This window comes from Eublepharis macularius, chromosome 10 (genome assembly GCF_028583425.1).
Source record: "Eublepharis macularius isolate TG4126 chromosome 10, MPM_Emac_v1.0, whole genome shotgun sequence".
Classification (NCBI taxonomy): domain Eukaryota; kingdom Metazoa; phylum Chordata; class Lepidosauria; order Squamata; family Eublepharidae; genus Eublepharis; species Eublepharis macularius.
The window spans coordinates 31,223,154-31,242,031 of record NC_072799.1 but is presented as its reverse complement, the minus strand read 5'-3'; the positions used below and the strand labels follow the sequence as shown (position 1 = coordinate 31,242,031).

General features: G+C 42.0%; 1 protein-coding gene across 8 annotated transcripts in view; it reads right to left on the bottom strand.

The window, feature by feature from the left end:
- Positions 1-18,878, bottom strand: part of SGMS2 (sphingomyelin synthase 2) — a 55,861-nt gene that overhangs the window by 10,330 nt on the left and 26,653 nt on the right. For 2 of the 8 annotated variants that reach the window (XM_054989851.1, XM_054989853.1), the window contains 3 exons: positions 8,080-8,753; positions 6,303-6,420; positions 6,023-6,176 (listed from right to left, as the gene is read on the bottom strand). In XM_054989851.1, the coding sequence (XP_054845826.1) occupies positions 6,023-6,176; positions 6,303-6,420; positions 8,080-8,534 (727 nt within the window). In that variant the 5' untranslated portion in view covers positions 8,535-8,753. Of the gene's footprint in view, positions 1-6,022; positions 6,177-6,302; positions 6,421-8,079; positions 8,754-12,817; positions 12,881-15,110; positions 15,199-18,878 lie in introns of those variants that run through there. The other 6 variants (XM_054989855.1, XM_054989856.1, XM_054989857.1 and 3 more) reach the window with 4 other exon arrangements.

The window sequence follows — 18,878 nt, the reverse complement described above, 5'->3', positions numbered from 1 at the left end:
GCAGCAGATAATATGTAAGGCCATATAGTGATGAAGTCTATGATCCCTAACTCATTAGCGAAGCATCTTGGACCCCTTCCCTACAATACAGCCCTCCCACTTGAGTAAAAAACCCTTTTTTAATAGTTAGGTTTTGTATTGTTTATGAAAAGCCAGGAGAATGAGGGCTCTTCTGACTTCCTCAGGCAGGTCATTCCACAGGATAGGGGCCACCACAGAGAAAGCCCTTGAACGGGCTGCTGCTGACTTCACCTGTGTGCAGCCTGGCACCTGCAGGAGACCCTGTTCAGATGAGCAAAGCTGCCGTGGAGGAACATAGGGAGGGAAGCGGTCCTGTAGGTACGCCAGACCAAAGCTGTGAAGAACTTTGTATGTAAGAACTAATACCTTCAACTGAGTATGGTAACTGATGGGTGGCCAATGGAGCGACCGTAGGATGGGAGTGATGTTCATGCTCCTGCTCACTCCTGATAACAGTCAAGCTGCAGCATTTTGCACTAATTGGAGTCTCCTAGTTAACTTAGATGGGAGACCTATGTATAGAGCATTACAATAGTCAAGCCTTGATGTTGCCATAGCATGGATCCAAGTGTCCAGGTTGGCTGGGTCAAGATAAGAAGCCATCTTCCAGGCCAGAGTGAGGTTGTAGTAAGCATTTTTTGCTGCTGCCTTAACTTGCTTTTCTAGTAATAACACTGGATCCAGTATAACTACTCGCCTGTTAACTGAGTCGGCAAGGGTCAAACAAACTCCTTTGAAAGTGGGGAGTACAATGTTCTTCAAGATCTCTGCTTTCCCAACAAGCATCACTTTGATCTTGTCTGGGTTCAAGTTCAATTTGTTGTTTTTCAACCATTTCACCATGGCTGTCAGGCAGCGATCTAAGATTTCCACTGCATCCTGTGGGGACCTGGATAGTGAGATATAGAGTTGAGTGTCATCTGCATATTGATGACATCCAACTCTGTAGCTGCGAATTGAGTTCTCCTAAAGGTTTTACGTAGAGGTTGAATAATATGGGAGATAAGATTGTGCCCTGCGGAACCCCGCAAGATAGTTCCCATTCTGGAGATAGTTGATCTCCAACGGCCACCCTTTGAGTCCGCTCCAAGAGAAACGATTTAAACCAGTCCAGGGCACATCCTTTGATGCCCACTTCTGTTTCTAAACTCCTCAACAAGATGGCGTCTACTGTGTCAAAGGCTGCTGAGAGATCCAATTGAAGCAATAAGGAGGCATGGCCTTTGTCCATATTCAGATGGAGATAATCCACTAATGCTACTAATGCTGTCTCTGTCCCATGCCCTGGTCTGAAACCTGACTGGAAAGGGTCCAGAGCGGTCGATAAGGAGCAATGGTGTCAATAGCTTCAAGGAGCTTTGCATTCCACACTCCTACAGCAGGTACCATGGGGCATGTGTCTGGGATTCTAAAATCCAACAAGGCATTTTGGAATCTAGATGAATCCATGAGCCTTTGTGGGCGAATCATATTAACTGGACGTCCAATTTTGTGGGGAGTTGGGGCTATATTAACTGTTGCCTTCAGAAGATGATGACCATTGTTCAGCAGACCATGGCTCAGGTCAAACTTCCAATGTTGAAACAAGGTTTCCTCTTAAAGGCTCAGTGCAAAATATTAAATCTAAGGTGTGGCCTCTTTCACGTGTAGGGCCTGTCACAATTTGTGAACCCAGGTTTGCCAGTAAAGCTATAAATTCCTGAACCGGGCCTGACTTTGAACACTCAGCATGGATGTTGCAGTCTCTCAGAACAATAAGTCTAGGTGTCTCCAACACCATGTCTGCTAGCAACTCTGCCAACTCAGAAAGGGTGCTTATGGGGGAGCTAGGAGGTCTATACACAAGAAGGATACCCAATCTGTCTTTAATTCCCAGAGACAGGTACGATACCAGCTATAGCTTGTACTGGAGATCTACGGAAGTTGAAGGACTCACGGAGAATAACAGCAACCCCTCCTCCTCGGCTACTATAACGAGGTTGGTGTAGGACCACGTAGCCAGATAATAACAACAGCAGCAAGAAAAGTGAGGAATGTGCAGGGATGAGAACACAGGTCGTTTTCTAACAAAGAGTGTGCAGTGATGAGAACACAGGAAGCATCTTTTATACTGGCGAAATGCCAGTTCAAAGAGATCATTACAGAATACTGCACTCAGCCTCAGAACAATTTTTCCTCATTTAAGATTGTAGTCTTACATTTGAATCTCTCAGGAACCATGTAGTTTGCTCTGCAATAGTTTGGCGCTCTTAAATGCAAAGTTAAAGAAATCCATCCATATAGTCAGACTGCTCACCAACAGCAGTTTATGATGACCAACATTCCACATTACTGTGTTTCTCAGGGGTCATTTTGTAGAAAAAAAGCTGCAGGAACTCATTAGCATATGCCATGTCCCTTGACATCACTGGAAGTGTGTCATTGGCATAACTGATTTGCATATGCCACACCCCCTGACCTCACCTATCCTGGCTGTTTTGGACCCAATCCTGGCCATTCAGGGCCGAAATTCTGCCCAAAATGGCAAAAAGGGGCTGAAAAGTGGCCCAAAATGGTCAGAATTGGGCTGCTGCTGAGCGGGAGAGTGATCCACCACCCGTCAGAGGTCCAACCTTGGCCATTTTGGACCCAATCCTGGCCAAAATGGGCCCCAAATGGACAAAAATCAGGTGGGTGGGGCCACCTGACACGTGACCTCTTTGGAGAACTAACGGAACTGCGTTCCTTCGTGTTCCCCCTCAAAATGAGCCCTGGTGTTTCCACAATCCATGAATCTGACTTAAAAGCCACTCCATTATGCATGGTAGAATACAAATCAGAATTATGTTTGAGGAAGGAAAGGAACAGCAAAATTAGATCAGATGATCACTAACCTCCCCTGCCTTTTTGAAAGATATCAGAACCACTGCCAATTTAAATTTATTTCATCTAGTTTATGAAATTAACTCTAAAATAAGCAGTGCACTCCTGTCTTTTACTGCGTAATCCAAAAATAAAGGGCAAGAGGGGGAAAGGAAGCTTGTACAGCATCTCCTGCCAGGGAATAAAATATATTGATAAACAGGGATGAGAACACAGGAAACATTTTTATACTGGCAAAATGCCTGTTCAAAGGAGATCATTAGAGCATATTGCAGTCCGCTTCAGAAACGGAATTTGCTCTTGCTTCAGAAATTAATTTTTCCAAACAGAAATCAGTAGACATCCTCTTGATGTACAGCCCACTCTGATTACAAAGCAGAAGTGTCAATAGGAAAAAGGTTATTACATTATTAGATCAAATGCATAGGATAGTCTAATGAAGACTGTTATACCGGTTGATATTGAAAAAAACCACAGCTAAATTCTTTCCCTCCTTTAAAAAAATGAATAGAGAGACATTTTCCCAGTAGCATATACTAAATGAGTAGGTAAATTAATAACTTTTATTATCATTATAAAAATATCCATAGATGATCTGTAATCGCACCTCCATAAAATATTAATGACACAGGAATACCGTTTGCCAAACTACATGGAACATAAAGGTTCCATATCATATCTTCCTCTGGCAGCTCTGATTCTAGGGATGCATGCTGCAAGTACTTTTAAAAATATATATAAGCTACCTAAAGAATTTAGGAACAAAGCAACTAGTACAGTTTGCATGGTGACTGGTGAGACAAGCACTTCGCTCTGCTCTAGGCAAATTCATAGACAAGGAGGGCTTGGGAAAAACCAGATACAAATCTCTTTTTTTTTCCCCTGCAGGTTAGAGAAAAGTTCAAAAAGTAGGGCTAATAACATTCAATAGCCTGTGCTTGGAAACAACCTATAGCTGGTTTATACATGACTGCTCTCTTACTGAGGCCATTTGTGAAATCATACATATGAAGCCACCTTATGTAGACAGCTCATGGGCCTACATAGACAAATCATAGAAGAATCCACACTGTCTTGCCTTCTGCTTTCCTCTCGCAATGATTTCTTTATTTTCTATTCCGCAATTACCGAGCAGGCATTCACATTCCTGCCCAAATAGCATCTGCATGGCGCTATAATTTGTGCACATTACTGTGAGAAATTCAGGATATGGGGAGGAGTGAGACAATATCACCGATGACAACAGAATTTTTTAAAAATGGTTTAGATTTGCGCAATATCAATTTCTCATTATTTTGCTGAAGCAGCACCCTGCCCCCATTGAAGGCTGTGATTGGATTATTTTCTGCATGACCGTTAGGTTCCCGCTCAAATGCTAATCAATCAGGCACTTTCACATTTGCACTATATCACAATTCTTGCTATTAAAACCAAAAAAGAAAAAAGAAAAAATTAAGTTCGGGTGTGGGAGTTGGTGATGAGTGATCTCAGAGTTGCAATCCTCCCAGGAGATCTCACAGGATAACAACAGATCCCCTGATGATAGAAATCAGTTGCCCGGGAGAAAACAGCTGTTTTGGATGGTGGACTCCACCACTCCATACCTCTCCAAACTCCCTTCCCAGGTTCAGCCACTGCAATCACCATGAATTTCCTACCCTTAAACTTGCAACCCAACATTAGCATGTGGTTTTGCTTTTAACAGGGCGCCGCATTCAAAGCAGCAACAGTGATCTAAAGTAGAATGCGATGTCGCAGTAGCGCAAGGAAAGCCTATATTAAAAAAAATTGAAAAAAGAGGGAGCGTAAGAGCTTCGGACACAGTCCTGGCCATATGCATCCTTTTACAGAGGGAAACCTTGTTCCTTAAATGGGAGGCATTTGGAAGGAGGGGTGGTTTGGGGGGCAGTCTCTTGAGAAGTGCTTGTAAGCATTCACATGCATACTGAAAATAGCATGAAAGAATCATTTCCAAGCGGGAGAGCGTTTGTCAAGGCGTTCTCAACTGAGTACAGCTGAAGCGCAACCATAGTGAGAGAATGACGGAATTGAATAGCGAATGTGTGAACAGCAGTGCATATAGCGCCGCGGTAGGGAAAAGTGGCACAAATGTAAGGACATGTGGATTTGGCTCATGTTTCAGTTTTGCAACCCAAAGTTTTATTTTTATGGTGATTCATCTGTATTACCCTCTGTGTGTGTTTGCAGGTGCATGCATGTGTTATTTTGAACAGACAGCATCTAAGAAAGAAGAGGTTAAAATACCCTTCCAAGTTGGCTATTCCACCTGAAGCTTGCTTTACATGTTAAAAAGCCTAAGAGTAAAAGTTACCTCATCTGCGCATCTCTGTGAATTGGGAGCCCAGAACAGACACAGAAGACAATCTTAATAGTGGGTAATTTTACTGGATCTCTGCATTGGGAACGATTCATTTCTGATACAGATACATGGTCAAATTACCTGCAACTCATGAAATGCTACAATGCGTTGAGAGTGCATTATCCAACAGTGTGTGAAAGTCTGTTTACAGCCTACCTGTAAGTCTTTCAAGGCACACTAACGAGCCCTGGTATATAGTTTGGTAATTTCTGATCTAAGTCCATTAGCAATTACTCTCCAAGGTTCCAGGCAAAGGTCTTTCCTAATCTTGGTTTATGACATCTTTTAAAAGAACATGCCAGAGTGTAAGAACCTGGGAACTTCTGCTTGCAGAATGTACTCTGTCACTGTGCTGTGTACCACATCCATGTTGTGGCTGTTCTCACTTGATAAATCATTTGCATGGATCCACTCACCATGGAGTAGGACAGCAAACGAGATGCACACACTGCCATGGAAAAAATTTGCTCAGAGCAGTCAGTTGCTCCACACAAATGACAGTCTCAGTGAGAAAGGCATACTATAAATGACATAAATAAATAAATAGGTGCCACCATATAGAGCAGTTTCAAAGGACTTTCACATGGTATTTCATAATACCTAGTACTCCAAAAAAAATAAGAAACATCTGCTCGAACTGTACATATACATGCCAGATTACAGTATATTCAGGTACACTTACACTGGTATAAAAATCACTAGAAAAGCATCCCTGAAGTGCTTTTGTCAACTGTTAATTTGCAACTGCTATAGACTTACATTCCTTGATAAATAGATAGGTGAGAGTTAGCGATACAGTGTGACCACTGAACAGGAAATCTCCGCATAAGACATGCGAGCCTGTTATGGATAATCCACCACCGGAAACTAGTCGCAGGATCCGCTGAACCTTCGCTTGAGAATCTCCATTTAGCTACAACAAAAGGCAGGGCAGAAAAACAGATACAAGGTGAGGGAGGCAGTTGATTGCACAAAGCATTTCAAGCTCTCACACTCAAAAAACAAAAATCATTTATATTCATCAGTATTTTCTTTTTACCTTTGGGGCACACTGAAAATGCATTCCAGGCACTGGAAGGGTGGTAACATACATGGTAATACAGCGGTAGAGGTACAGAGTTCCCAATATGAAAAAGAACCTTCTTCCCACTATTGATCTGTAAACAATATTGAAGAGAGATCATTTTGAGTATTTTGCTACAAGTATTCATGGAAAATGTTTCAGAAGTAGCTACAATGTTCTTGCAGCACCTGGAAAAACCTACATTTAACCTTGCTTATTCTTAATTTGTATTCTGCATGTGTGCCGTAATGATAAACTTAAAGTAATTATTATTTTATCAAGAAGTTGAAGCTGCACTTCCTGCTCCAAAAAGCAAGCATGAATCGATCACTTGTTTTTTCCTGTCAGAAGGGATACAACAGGACAAATTGCTCCTATATTTTATGAAGGAATTCTGAATCTTGCAAAATTTGAAAATCCACTCCCATCATAGGTCTAGTTCACATAGGCTGAAATCTCCACATGCAGCACTTCTAAGACAGCAGCCACATGTATATGTGTGGAAGAGCATCATGCAGCTTCTCAGAGCCAAGCCACACGTGATGCCTGACACAGGTTGGACACTTGTCAACTTCCCTCAAGTTTTGATGGGAAATCTAGGCATCCTGGTCTTGCAGCTGTAATGGAGAGCCAAGCTGTAAAACCAGGACCGCCTACATTTCCCATCAAAACTTGAGGTAAGCTTACAAGTGTCCAACCTGTGTCAGGAGTCACTTGTAGCTTGGCTCTCAACTGCTTTCCATTCACTGCAGGAATTGCCGATGTCTGTGTAAATTACTACCAAGAAGTTTCATGGTTCACTATGTAACTTTCTCCACATCTCTCCGCATGAGGAGCCAGGTCATGAATAACAACTAACATCAAAATATTTTCTTCCTTCTGCATTAATATATTATCTACTCTGACTGGCAGCTGCTCTTCAGAATCTCAGACAGGAAAAAGTATTTCCCAACACTTGTCACCAGAAAGCTTTTCACTGGTGATGCCAAGGACCATCTGTGTTTATAGTATGTGCTCTACTGCTAAGCTACATCCCCTCACTAACCGCTTTTTCAGGTTGTATCACTCTCCCTCCGTATTTGAACAAATGAATTTGATTTTGCTCCCAAGTTACAACCCATTTCAAATGTAACCACCCCAACTTATTCTGTTAACTTGGTCACCCAAGATTAACAATAGCTCTTTCTGTTGCTAATGGTTGAAGAAAGTTTCCCCATGAGATCGCTGGTCATTTACTTTAAGTCAGCATGTTGTGGTTAAAGTTTTGGACTAGGATCTGGGCAATCCAGGTTCAAATCCCCATTCTACTGTGAAGTTTGCTGGGTGACTTTGGACTAGTTACACTCTCTCAGCCTAAACTTTCTCACAATGTAAAAAGGGAGAACTGCATATACCACACTGAGCTCCTTGGAGGAAAGGCATGATAAAAAACTGCTTTAGTTCTGCTTGTTCTGAAATCACTGTTTGATATGCCATAAAAGTTATTAACTTCATTTATAGCCTGCCTTTATCCCTAACAGGGAAACCCAAAGCATTGTTCTCCTCTCCTTCACAACAAGGTGAGCATAAAAGGTGAGATGAGAGTGTGTAACTGTCCCAAAGTCACCCAGAAAGCTTCCATGGTAGAATGGGATTTGAATCTAGACTCTCCTAAACCCTAATCAGACACTATAATCATTACACCACACTGGGTCTCAACAAGCACAATTGTGAATCTCTTACTAAAAAGCACGAAATAAGCAGGAATACTTACTTGTATCTAAGAAACAGACACTGGATTATCCATAATCCAACTAGTATTATTCCATTTATTTCTGATACAAAAATAGCCCATTTCACACGATCAATGTAATCAAAAAACTTATCTGGCAATGGAGGACTAAGTTCCTTGGGAGGTACCCTCTCATGAACTACTGTAATCATAACAGATGTTAGAACTAAACTGAAGAGAGCGTATACAAAGGCAATGCCAGTTTTCCACCACTCCAAAGGAAATTTGTTTCTAGATTCAGCAGGCATAGAAATCTGAATATAGTCTGGGTACGTCTTGGTGCCCTTCCGCAAGCCATTGGGTAATCCTTTTGTTTTGCTGTTGCTGTTTTTGTTTTCCTCACTGACTGTGAGAGCAGATCGTGCATAACCATTTGAAGTTTCATTGTTCTGGCCTTCCATGTGCTCCTCCAGGTTTGCTGTCTCTATGGTATCCATCAGGTCTAGCACGTGCTGCAAAACCAATGAATTCCCGTCTGACTTTTTATATATTATCTTCCAGCTCTTTTTAAAAGTTTGCCTTCCACAGTTATCAGCCAATTTTGGTTTTTTAATAAATCTTGCTGAAACTGGTGATTCCACTTTCTCTTTCAATTATAGCTGCAGTTTTCTAATATGTTTCCCATATTTTCCTTCCAAGAACTGGCAAGACACTCTCTGTAATCAAAGTCAAGAAAGACATAAAATTTGCAAAAATCCACATAGCTGCAATCCCTCCAAAATCGGGACAGCTCCATTTTAGAGTTCTGTCCCAGAAAAAAAATCCATTTTCAAATGATCCTAACTTTAAAGCAGTAGTTGCCCCCCTCCCCTGCACAATACTTGACTGAGGAAATTAAAACTGAAGCCCAACAATAGGCTTGCCAGATGCCCTCTGGTGGCTGGCAAACTCCGTGCAGTCTGCCACTCTGCCCACCAATCCCTCACGATCAGTGGGAGGTGGCAAGCCACCAGGGATTGTCTGCCACTGGCAGGCCACCCAGCCAAATGGATGGCACGGGCACTCCCAGTCAATGCAATGGCATCACTTCCGGAAGTGAAATCATCATGCATCAGGAGCGCACACAACCAGGTAAGTACTGCCCCCTCCTGCCAGTCGCCAAGGAGACCTGGCATCCCTTACTTTACAAAATATGGAGTCTCCTAAAAGTTCACTCTGCATATCAACCCCATATTCTGCTGCGCTCACAATATGTTTGTGTAGGGGCTAACCTCAAAAGTTATACTTGACCATTTTTTTCTCCTATAGGGATAAGTTTGCTCAATACATTTTGTTTGTCAAGATAACTATTCTCTAAAAGAAATCAATTAGAACACCTGAATTTAAAAACATAGTATTTAGATTTTAATTAGCTTTAGAAGACATATAAACAATTATTATGCATTGCTGGTATATAATGTAGTGCAGCAACTGAGTTTACCTAATAATCTCTTAATTTAAACAACAATTATATTCAATCATTTTACACAGGTATGAAGAATCGTAACTAATAAGTAATTAAATTATAAATATTGATTAATAATTATTTGAAAAGAGCAAAATAATATTTATGGTAGTAAGTAGACATGGGCACAAATCAAAATATAAATAAAATTTTGTAACGAATTGGGCCAATTTGTGTATCAGGAAAATGCGATTGGTAGGGCCACATTTTTCACAAAATCCATAACTTTTTGGGCTGATTTGTTCAATTCGTGAATGCTTTGTGATGCCAGACAGGTTGGCGCCGATCCATTGATTACCTAGGTAACATAGGCCTGGAATGTCTGCAGACCTTTTGTTGCTGTGGAAACCCCAATCTTAGCCCATATAACCTTGAGAGGCAGCTCTCCCTGCCAACCTGGGAGCTCTCATTCTGTTCTATGAGAGTAATGTGCAGGGGGGAGATGAACCTTCTGTAGCCAGGGGAACACTAATCTCATCCCTCCAAACCCTGTTAAGACAGGTCTATCTGCCAACCAGAGAGCTCCTGTTCTGCTCTGTGAGTGTTTCTTATATATGGCACAGCTCTCTGCCTCGTGCTTTCAGTTTCAGTAGACAGAGAGGGAGGAACTGTTGCTGGAATTTGGAGTGAGAGAGAGTGGATTTGGGAGCTTTTGGCTGGATTTGCTGCTTCAAAAAAAGACTAAAAAGCCTCTCTCTTATTTTCTGCAGTTGTCCTTGCTGGGAAAGTTGTTGGGTGAGGGTGCCTTTTTTCCTCCACCCCACCCCACCCCAGTCTCAGGGCATTGCCTGGCTCTAGGACTTAGCTTGACAGAGGACAGAAGAGAGGTGGTCTACCGGTCAACGTATTGCAATCTTTACCAAACGTGGAGGGTGGCTGGAGGAGAGCCTGCTGAAGTTTCCCTGTGAGTTTGGCATCTCTGCATATGAAGGGGGCTGTTGTAGGGCCCCGGGATCTGATAAATCACGAACCTAAAAATCGTTTTGCAAAACAGGACAATTTTGTGAACGTTCATGGAACACGACGAACCACAAAATTGAGGGTTCATTTCCCCCCTGTTTTGTGCCCATCTCTAGTAGTAAGGCTTTGTTATATACCACATCACTATTTTCTTGTAAGTTATGCCTCCACAGACAAGATAGAATTACCCATTCTTTTATTAGAGATGATACATAAAAGCTATCATTATTTATTGTTAGTAGCAAGGTTCTCACAAGAGAAGAAATTGGTACATTTGCTGATTTGTTTGCATCTGACATTTGGTGTTCAGTGCAAAATTAGATTCTTTTCTTCTTGAACAATTCCATCTCTCAGTCCATTGCATAGCCAGCCACAGCTACAATGGATATGATATGGAGAGTAGGAGAACACTCACATAAGCCTCATACTAATTTTACTGTTTTATGCATCAATATCAACTTTTAGTAAGCAAAAAGTGCTTTCTTCCACTATGCTGGTAATTGGTTTTAAAATATACCTTGTGTGTTTGTGTAACCCAGACTCCACTAGGGGGCTAAAGATTCGAGTTATTCTACGTAAGGGGGAAAAAAAGGCACAATCTTCCTAAAGTGATTGGAGGGCTTAGAGTAGCAGGCAGCTTGCCTCAGGAGGACTCCAATTTGCTTAAAAATTTATCTTAGGAACTCTTGGAAAGAAAGATGATGGACAACACACCAAGGCAGAGCAGAGTTGCAGGTCCATTCGACTTCAAGGGACTGGCTTGATCAAAGTCAGACTGTGAGAACCCTCCAATCTGTTTTCTGTTAATTATTGTTTTATGTACTTTAACTATTGTTATATACACTATGCTTTATGGTAAAAAAAAAAAGATGAGACTTGAAGTTGCTTATTGTTATTTTTATTAATAAAGGAATCACAAGGTGAGATCAGACTACAATAAAATTGGTTAGTCTTAAAGGTGCTACTGGACTCTTTTTGATTTTGCTACTACAGACTAACACGGCTAACTCCTCTGGATCCAAAGACTTGAACTCCCTCAATTTTTTATCAAAGAAGGATTTCTTTTGAGATCCCTCTTTGAGTTTGAATTAAGTTCAAATTACAAATGCAGGAGTGAAAGGGAAATCAGGAGTGGATTATTTTTGTGAAGGGAAGAAGTTTATGAGGTTAGCCTTTATGTCCCAAGATCCTGCCTAAGGCTGCTTTAGTTCCTGCTTGTGGCACTTTTCAGTCTGGACTGAGCTACACCATTGTCAGGAGGTAACTAGGTGCTGAAGTCTAAGCATTCTGCAGTTATTCAGTGAGGAGGCAAAAGCATTTGGACCACAGCACAAAAGATGTTATGCAAAGTAGATCTTCTGGTTCACGATGTATTTGGCCAAACAGCACTTGCTGTCCAAATAATGGTTTGCTATACCAGGTCTCTCTCATGAGTTACTATCAGAACTTAGTTTCAGGTGGAAAGCTGTGTTGATCTGTAGTAGAAGAGCAAGATTCGAATCTTGCTGTTCTATCAGGACTTAGCCTAGATGCCTCTTGTTACCTGTTGAGGCTTCAGAAATACTTAGCTCATATAAGAAACGACATAGAAGTCTGAGAACATCTATCAATACCCTGTATGAGAAGGTGTCAGGCTTCTCCACAAATAAGTCTTTACAGAGATGGCTCAAGATATTTTGGTATCTAGAGCTTAAATGCCAAGTGGCATTATCTCATGCATTGTAGTAAAATAAGCAAATGAACTGTCAGTTTGCTGATCTTTTGTGGTGGGGGAGAGTGCCATCAAGTCATAGCTGATTTATTGTGACCCCTGGTGGAGTTTTCATGGCAAGAGGCTAATAGAGGTGGTTTGTCATTGCCTGCATCTGCAACCCTGGTCTTTGCTGGATATCTCCCATCCAATTACTAACCAAGGCCAACCTTGCTTAGTTTCTGAGATGTGACAACATCTCAGCATCCTAAATCTTGCTATTTTAAGCAGGCTGCCCCCTCCTGCTTGATGACACAGCTAGCTCAAAATCATTATCATAATATACTGATGCTAGAGGAACTTAAGGAACTACAATGCAACTGCACCACAAACTATAATAGTGTTAAGAACTACTGATATTTGTCCATGCTTTAAAAAAAATGAAGCTGGGTTGTTCATTTGCTTATATAATAGGGTGAACTAAAAAGTCTACCTAATTTAATAAAAGCTCTTTCAGCCACAGGAAAGAAATTACAGAACATCGCTGTGAATATTTTTAACCTTTGGGTCATGTATACAGTAGATGAATAATATTGTTCTCAAATAAGGATCATCTGAAAGGATACCTTTTAAAACGTTGCTGCAGATACAACACAGAACATCAACTATTCTGGAAGCCGTGCTTTACATACTGGCAAAAGAAAGCCAACTGTTTAACAAAACATGTAAATCCTCTTCAGTAAATTAAACTCATGCTAGAATTAGCTGTCAGATAAACAAGACAGTGACAGGAAGCAGATACTGTATACCTGAATAAACATCACCATGGTCTGCAGCCCTTTTAGACCTGCATCAGAGAAAGGCCCATTAACAGTAATGATTAACAACAATCTGCACCTTTCCTTTCTTTTTTAAGTATTAAAAATGAGAGCAGGCTCAGGAAACTCTTTTTTTGCAAATCAACTTGTGGTTCAATAGTCTCTTGAAGAAATTTATTCTCTAAGTAGCTTCCTTCAATGCAGTTTCTAGAACATGGTGCAGTGGTTAAGAGCGGCAGGACTCTAATCTGGAGAACTGGGTTTGATTCCCCACTCCTCCACTTGAAGCCAGCTGGGTGACCTTGGGTTAGTCACAGCTTCCTGGAGCTCTCTCAGTCCCATCCACCTCCCAGGGTATTTGTTGTGGGGATAATAATAACATACTTGGTAAACTGCTCTGAGTGGGTGCTAAGTTGCCCTGAAGGGCGGTATATAAATCGAATGTTGTTGTTCTTATTGTTATACTGGATCAAAACATCCAACTTTGAGGAACCGTTCCTTCTAATCATGGTGTGTACAGTTTTTGACTTCCCATACTGAACACAGCTCACATATTGTGGCTTGACTATAGACAGCTGGTAGACTGCCAGAGGTGTGCAGATTCATTTTAGTTACTTGGCAAAGGCATAATACTTTATCTTCACACTTCTTTCTTTTCTCAGGGTTTGGAGACTTCCGCTCCACTACCAAAACAATTTTTTCAGTTAAACATGTTAAAAGTCTCACTCTATTAAACAATAGTAAATAAGGGCCTACTGGCAACCCACTGAGTTCCACAACCTCTTTTCCCAGAAAAAAAGCCCTGCATTAATCTATCTGTTTCTGATGGACCAGATGGAGATTAAGCCTTTTAAGTAGGCCCATTTACAAGGGGAAACAGAATGTCCACAAAGATGGAAATAAAAATGTGTGCCTGTTTCTATGCCCAGCTCTTAATGTCATCCTGAGAAACAAGACAGAAGGGAATATGCTGTACTTTATAACAGCCACATGAAAAAGGTAGGATAACTTTGTGCAGTGAGCTGCTCAGTATACTGTAGTTAAAAAGCTAAACTGTACTGTGAAGGGACAGACTTGGAAGCCCTGCCTGTTCTTTTGGGTTGGTCCCTGGGAGGTCAAAAAACGTTAATGCTGTCCCAAGCCTCCTCTTGGCAACAATGCCCCTTCCCCCCCTAACTCCCCAGGATACCAAAAACAAATTAGGCATCAGCCACTGCCACCAGCAACACTAGGAATATCTCCTGCTAGACAGAGCTGCACATCTAGCACTATGGTCCTGTGTTGCTGTTTAAAAACCTTTAGTTGGTTTCTCCATCTCCTGCTTTGCTCCTGTAAGGCAGAATGGAGAAAATCTAGCTTGAAATTCCAAAAATTGTGATATCGTGCTCCGTGGAGAGAGAGCTTGTCTGCATGCCCCCTCCCATTACCAGGCTTCAGATAGCAAGACTGAAGAGGTATTCTATAATCAAGAGATCAGACAGCATTCATAATATAAGAAAGTTAATAAATGAATAAAAAGAGTACATAGTCTGTTGAAGCATTCCACCTTTGGTGGGGGGTGGAATGGCAAACACAGGGTCTGTGGTAAGGAAAAGGACACCAATATGGGTGGGGCTTGCAAAAGCGAGCCTCTTTCTGTCTACAAGGCATCTAAAGGAATGTTGACTGTGATCTTTCCAAAAAGATCATACCAAGCCAGGTTTGTAAAAGATCACAACAGAGCAGTGAAAAACACAGGAACAGGACAAATAGAAGACAATGTTATATAGATATTCCTGAAAATACAACAATCAGCAAAGAATCTTCATGGAAACAGCCATGGTTTCCCTTGTAACAAGTAGTTATGTCATTAATATCAGCATTTCTAGTATAAAGTTATTTTTAACCCAAAGTCTCCTTTCATAGCTATTGCCAAGCACAGTTTAGCATTTGTTTGAGCTCTAGAAGCAGCATCAAATCATCTGCAGCCATTAGAAAAGTTATCCCTCTAATAATGAGAAGACTTGGGTCAGTTTCATCAGGACCAATATATGACTGAGCCAATGCTCAAAGGAATACAATCTGAATGTTTTATTCACTGAGTTTATTTGTTTTAGCTCACCTTTGTTTTAACACACCAGTGTACACAAAGGCATCCGCCAACAGGATATTACTCATGTAGGGACAGTGTAGTAAGTATGACTTTAAATCTAAATGAAACAAAACCAGTTACTAGAAATGAACCAAAGCAGGCTACATGAAGCATCAGAACAAAAAAATTCAAATACTGGTCTCTAAACACTACAGGGAACTATGCTCAGAACAGTAATTTCAAAGTTGTGTGCTACAAGAGGGGCTAAAGTATACTTTGAAAAATGAAGCCTCCGTATTAAATTTATCTGCCATCCTACGCCCATTTGAGCAGGAAACCCTGTTTTCTTACAACATGAAAGTCAGACTATAAATAACATAAATAAAAATAAATATGGGCAACAGTTGTGGTGTAATAGGGCTGCTGCCAGGCTCTGGGACTAAGCTATTATTTATTATTTCCTGCTGCCTGCTCAGGTAGGGTTTCTGGGAGTGGTGCAGTAGGGATCTTGATGGCTGGAGGAGAGCCTGCTGGCCTCCACAAACAACAAACAATGAACATGTTCATGACAGGATCATGTTAGTCAGTGTTCATTGTTCGTTGTTCGTGGATGGCAACGAACAACGAACACCATGTTCGGGTTTTTTTTCTGTTTGTGCCCATGTCTAATGGCGACAGATGCTGCTTTAGATGGCACAGGGCAGATTTGTATGGACATATTTGCTGATTTTGTAGGTATCCCTGCTCTACCCCCCCCCTTTTTTTTTGCTAGAAAAAAAATAGGCTTACATATATCAGTTGAATACTTGAGAGATACTGATTAAGGATGCTAACTATATAAAACTATATACATTAAATATTTTCATGCTTGAAGGTGGTCTACTGTGGCATCAATTATCAATATGTGTTGCTTTAAGAAATGGCTCCAGTTTCACCTTTCAGAATTCAAATTAAATGCCAGATTATTCTAAGCGGAACACTATGGTGATTGCTGGATACAAACAAACCACTTATTTTTCCATTTCCTATAACCTGATTTCCATTTGCTATACAAATTTCAAATGATTAATTTCTCAACTAGCGATTCACAATGAGATTGTTCTTTAATGAGTGGTTTCCCTGGTCTTGCTAATAGAGAGAGGAGCAGCAAAAGTGTGGGGCAGAAGTAGGCACTTGGATATCTTACTGGGCATCGGTAGAGAAGGAGGGAAAATACCTTACCAAACAGCCCTCAAATACTTCCAGGCAAAAACCCTGTCAGCATTGCCAATGCAATAGCATCATTCCTAGGTAGGGCTGCCAGCCTCCAAGTGGTGGCTGGAGTTCTCCCATAATTACAACTGATCTCCAGGCCATACAGATCAGTTCTCCTGGAGAAAATGGCTACTTTGGAATATGGACTGTATGGCATTATACCTTGCTGATTGTCCTTTGCATCCTGAAATCCTGCCCTCTCCAGGTTCTATTCCCAAAATCTTCAGGAATTTCCCAACCAGGAGCTGGCAATCCTATTCTTAGGCATGGATGCCCAGAGAATGAAACCCCACCAGGTATCTTCAACATTACTATCAGAACAAGAAACGGCAAGATTGGCTAGCAATTTTAGTAGCAATAAACTCCAATAAACCAGTTTCTACTAGGGGTGTGCAAGCCAAAAATTTTCGGCTATAGCCGAAAGTAGAAAGCCGAAAGAAAATTCTCTATCGTTAAAGCTGAAAGCCGAAACAAGAATCTCTTTCGGGATTCGGGATTCGGGATTCTTTCGGCATTCTTTCGGCATTCTTTCGGCTTTTTTCTATGGGAAAATGCCTCCGTCTTCCAGGACGCCTGGAGGAGGCATTTTCCCACCGAATAAGCCCAAAATTGGTGGGGACCTTCCTCTAACCCTTCTCTAACAACCACCCAAGTTTCAGACAGATTGGACTTTGGGGGGCCATGTTATGGCCCCCCAAAGCAGGTCCCCCCATCCTCCCATAAAGGAGCATCTTCTTCATTATTTCCTATGGGGAAAAAATGAAGAAGCAGGCTTCCTTTGCCAGGGGTGGCATTTTGCATGCAAAATGCCCCCTTACCCTCAGGGGCCCTTCTCCCACCCCTCCTCCCACCCCCCACCAAGGCTCAGCCTGCTCCCACTTGGGGGGGCCATTTCATGGCCTCCCCAAGTAGGTGCTCTAATCTCTACCACTGACAGCTGGGGGAGGCTTGTGTTGCCAGGGGTGGCATTTTGCATGCAAAATGCCCCCCAACCCTCTGGGGCCCTTCTCCCACCCCTCCTCCCACCCCCCACCAAGGCTCAGCCTGCTCCCACTTGGGGGGGCCATTTCATGGCCTCCCCAAGTAGGTGCTCTAATCTCTACCACTGACAGCTGGGGGAGGCTTGTGTTGCCAGGGGTGGCATTTTGCATGCAAAATGCCCCCCAGCCCTCTGGGGCCCTTCTCCCACCCTTCCTCCCACCCCACACCAAGGCTCAGACTGCTCCCACTTGGGGGGGCCATTTCATGGCCTCCCCAAGTAGGTCCTCTCAGCCCCTAAAGTCCACCCCTTACAGCCCCACACAAACCCAATTCCCCCCCAGCTGCCGCACACAGACCCAAATCCCCACATTAGCCCCTCACAGACCCAAATCCACCCCCACCTGCCCCACACCCATAACCCCAGGAACAGGCTGGCAAAGGCCAGCCCTCTCCCTTTGTTCCCTATGCTGGGAACTTCTAAACTCTCTTTCCCTGGGCAATTCTGCACAGCCCAGGGGTGCCACAATGGTGGGCACACTTCTGAGTGCCAGCTGGTCCCTGTGAAAGAACACCTGAACCACAGACACCCTCCCTCAAATTCCCCCACCACCTACAGAGATAGCTGGCCAGCCAGCCCCATTGTTCCCTATGATGGGAACCAACTGCACAACAAAGAATAAAACAAGAACAACACAAAATAAAGTTTTTAAAAAATTATTTTCTCCCTTCCAAAGTACAAGTAGGCAAAGCATTATGACACATTACACCAGCAGTCCCCCACACAGAAAAATAACACAACTCACTTAACATCAGAGAATCACAAAGCACGATTCCTGTCAAAAACACTTTATTTCTTGAACAGCTTTAGGTTACACAGCAGGGGGGAACACCAAAGGGCTTGGCAGCAGTATCTTACACAAAAATAACACAACTCACTTAACATCAGAGAATCACAAAAGCACAATTCCTGTCAAAAACACTTTATTTCTTGAACAGCTTTAGGCTACACAGCAGGGGGGGGACACCAAAGGGCATGGAAGCAGTATCTTACACAAAAATAACACAACTCACTTCACATTAAAGAATCACCCCAAAAAATTGCTGTCAAAAGCACTTTATTTCTGTAACTGCTTTAGGTTACACAGTAGGAAGGCACCACAGAGCAGGAAAGCAGTGTACTACACAAAAATAACACAACTCACTTCACATCAGAGAATCACACAAACACAATTGCTGTCAAAAACGGTGAAGTGGGTTGTATTATTTTTTGTAGTACATTGCTATCATGCCCTTTTGTGCCCTCCTACTGTGTAACCTAAAGCTGTTCAAGAAATAAAGTGTTTTTGCCAGGAATTGTGTTTTTGTGATTCTCTGATGTTAAGTGAGTTGTGTTATTTTTGTGTAAGATACTGCTTCCATGCCCTTTGGTGTTCCCCCCCTGCTGTGTAGCCTAAAGCTGTTCAAGAAATAAAGTGTTTTTGCCAGGAATTGTGTTTTTGTGATTCTCTGATGTTAAGTGAGTTGTGTTATTTTTGTGTAAGATACTGCTTCCATGCCCTTTGG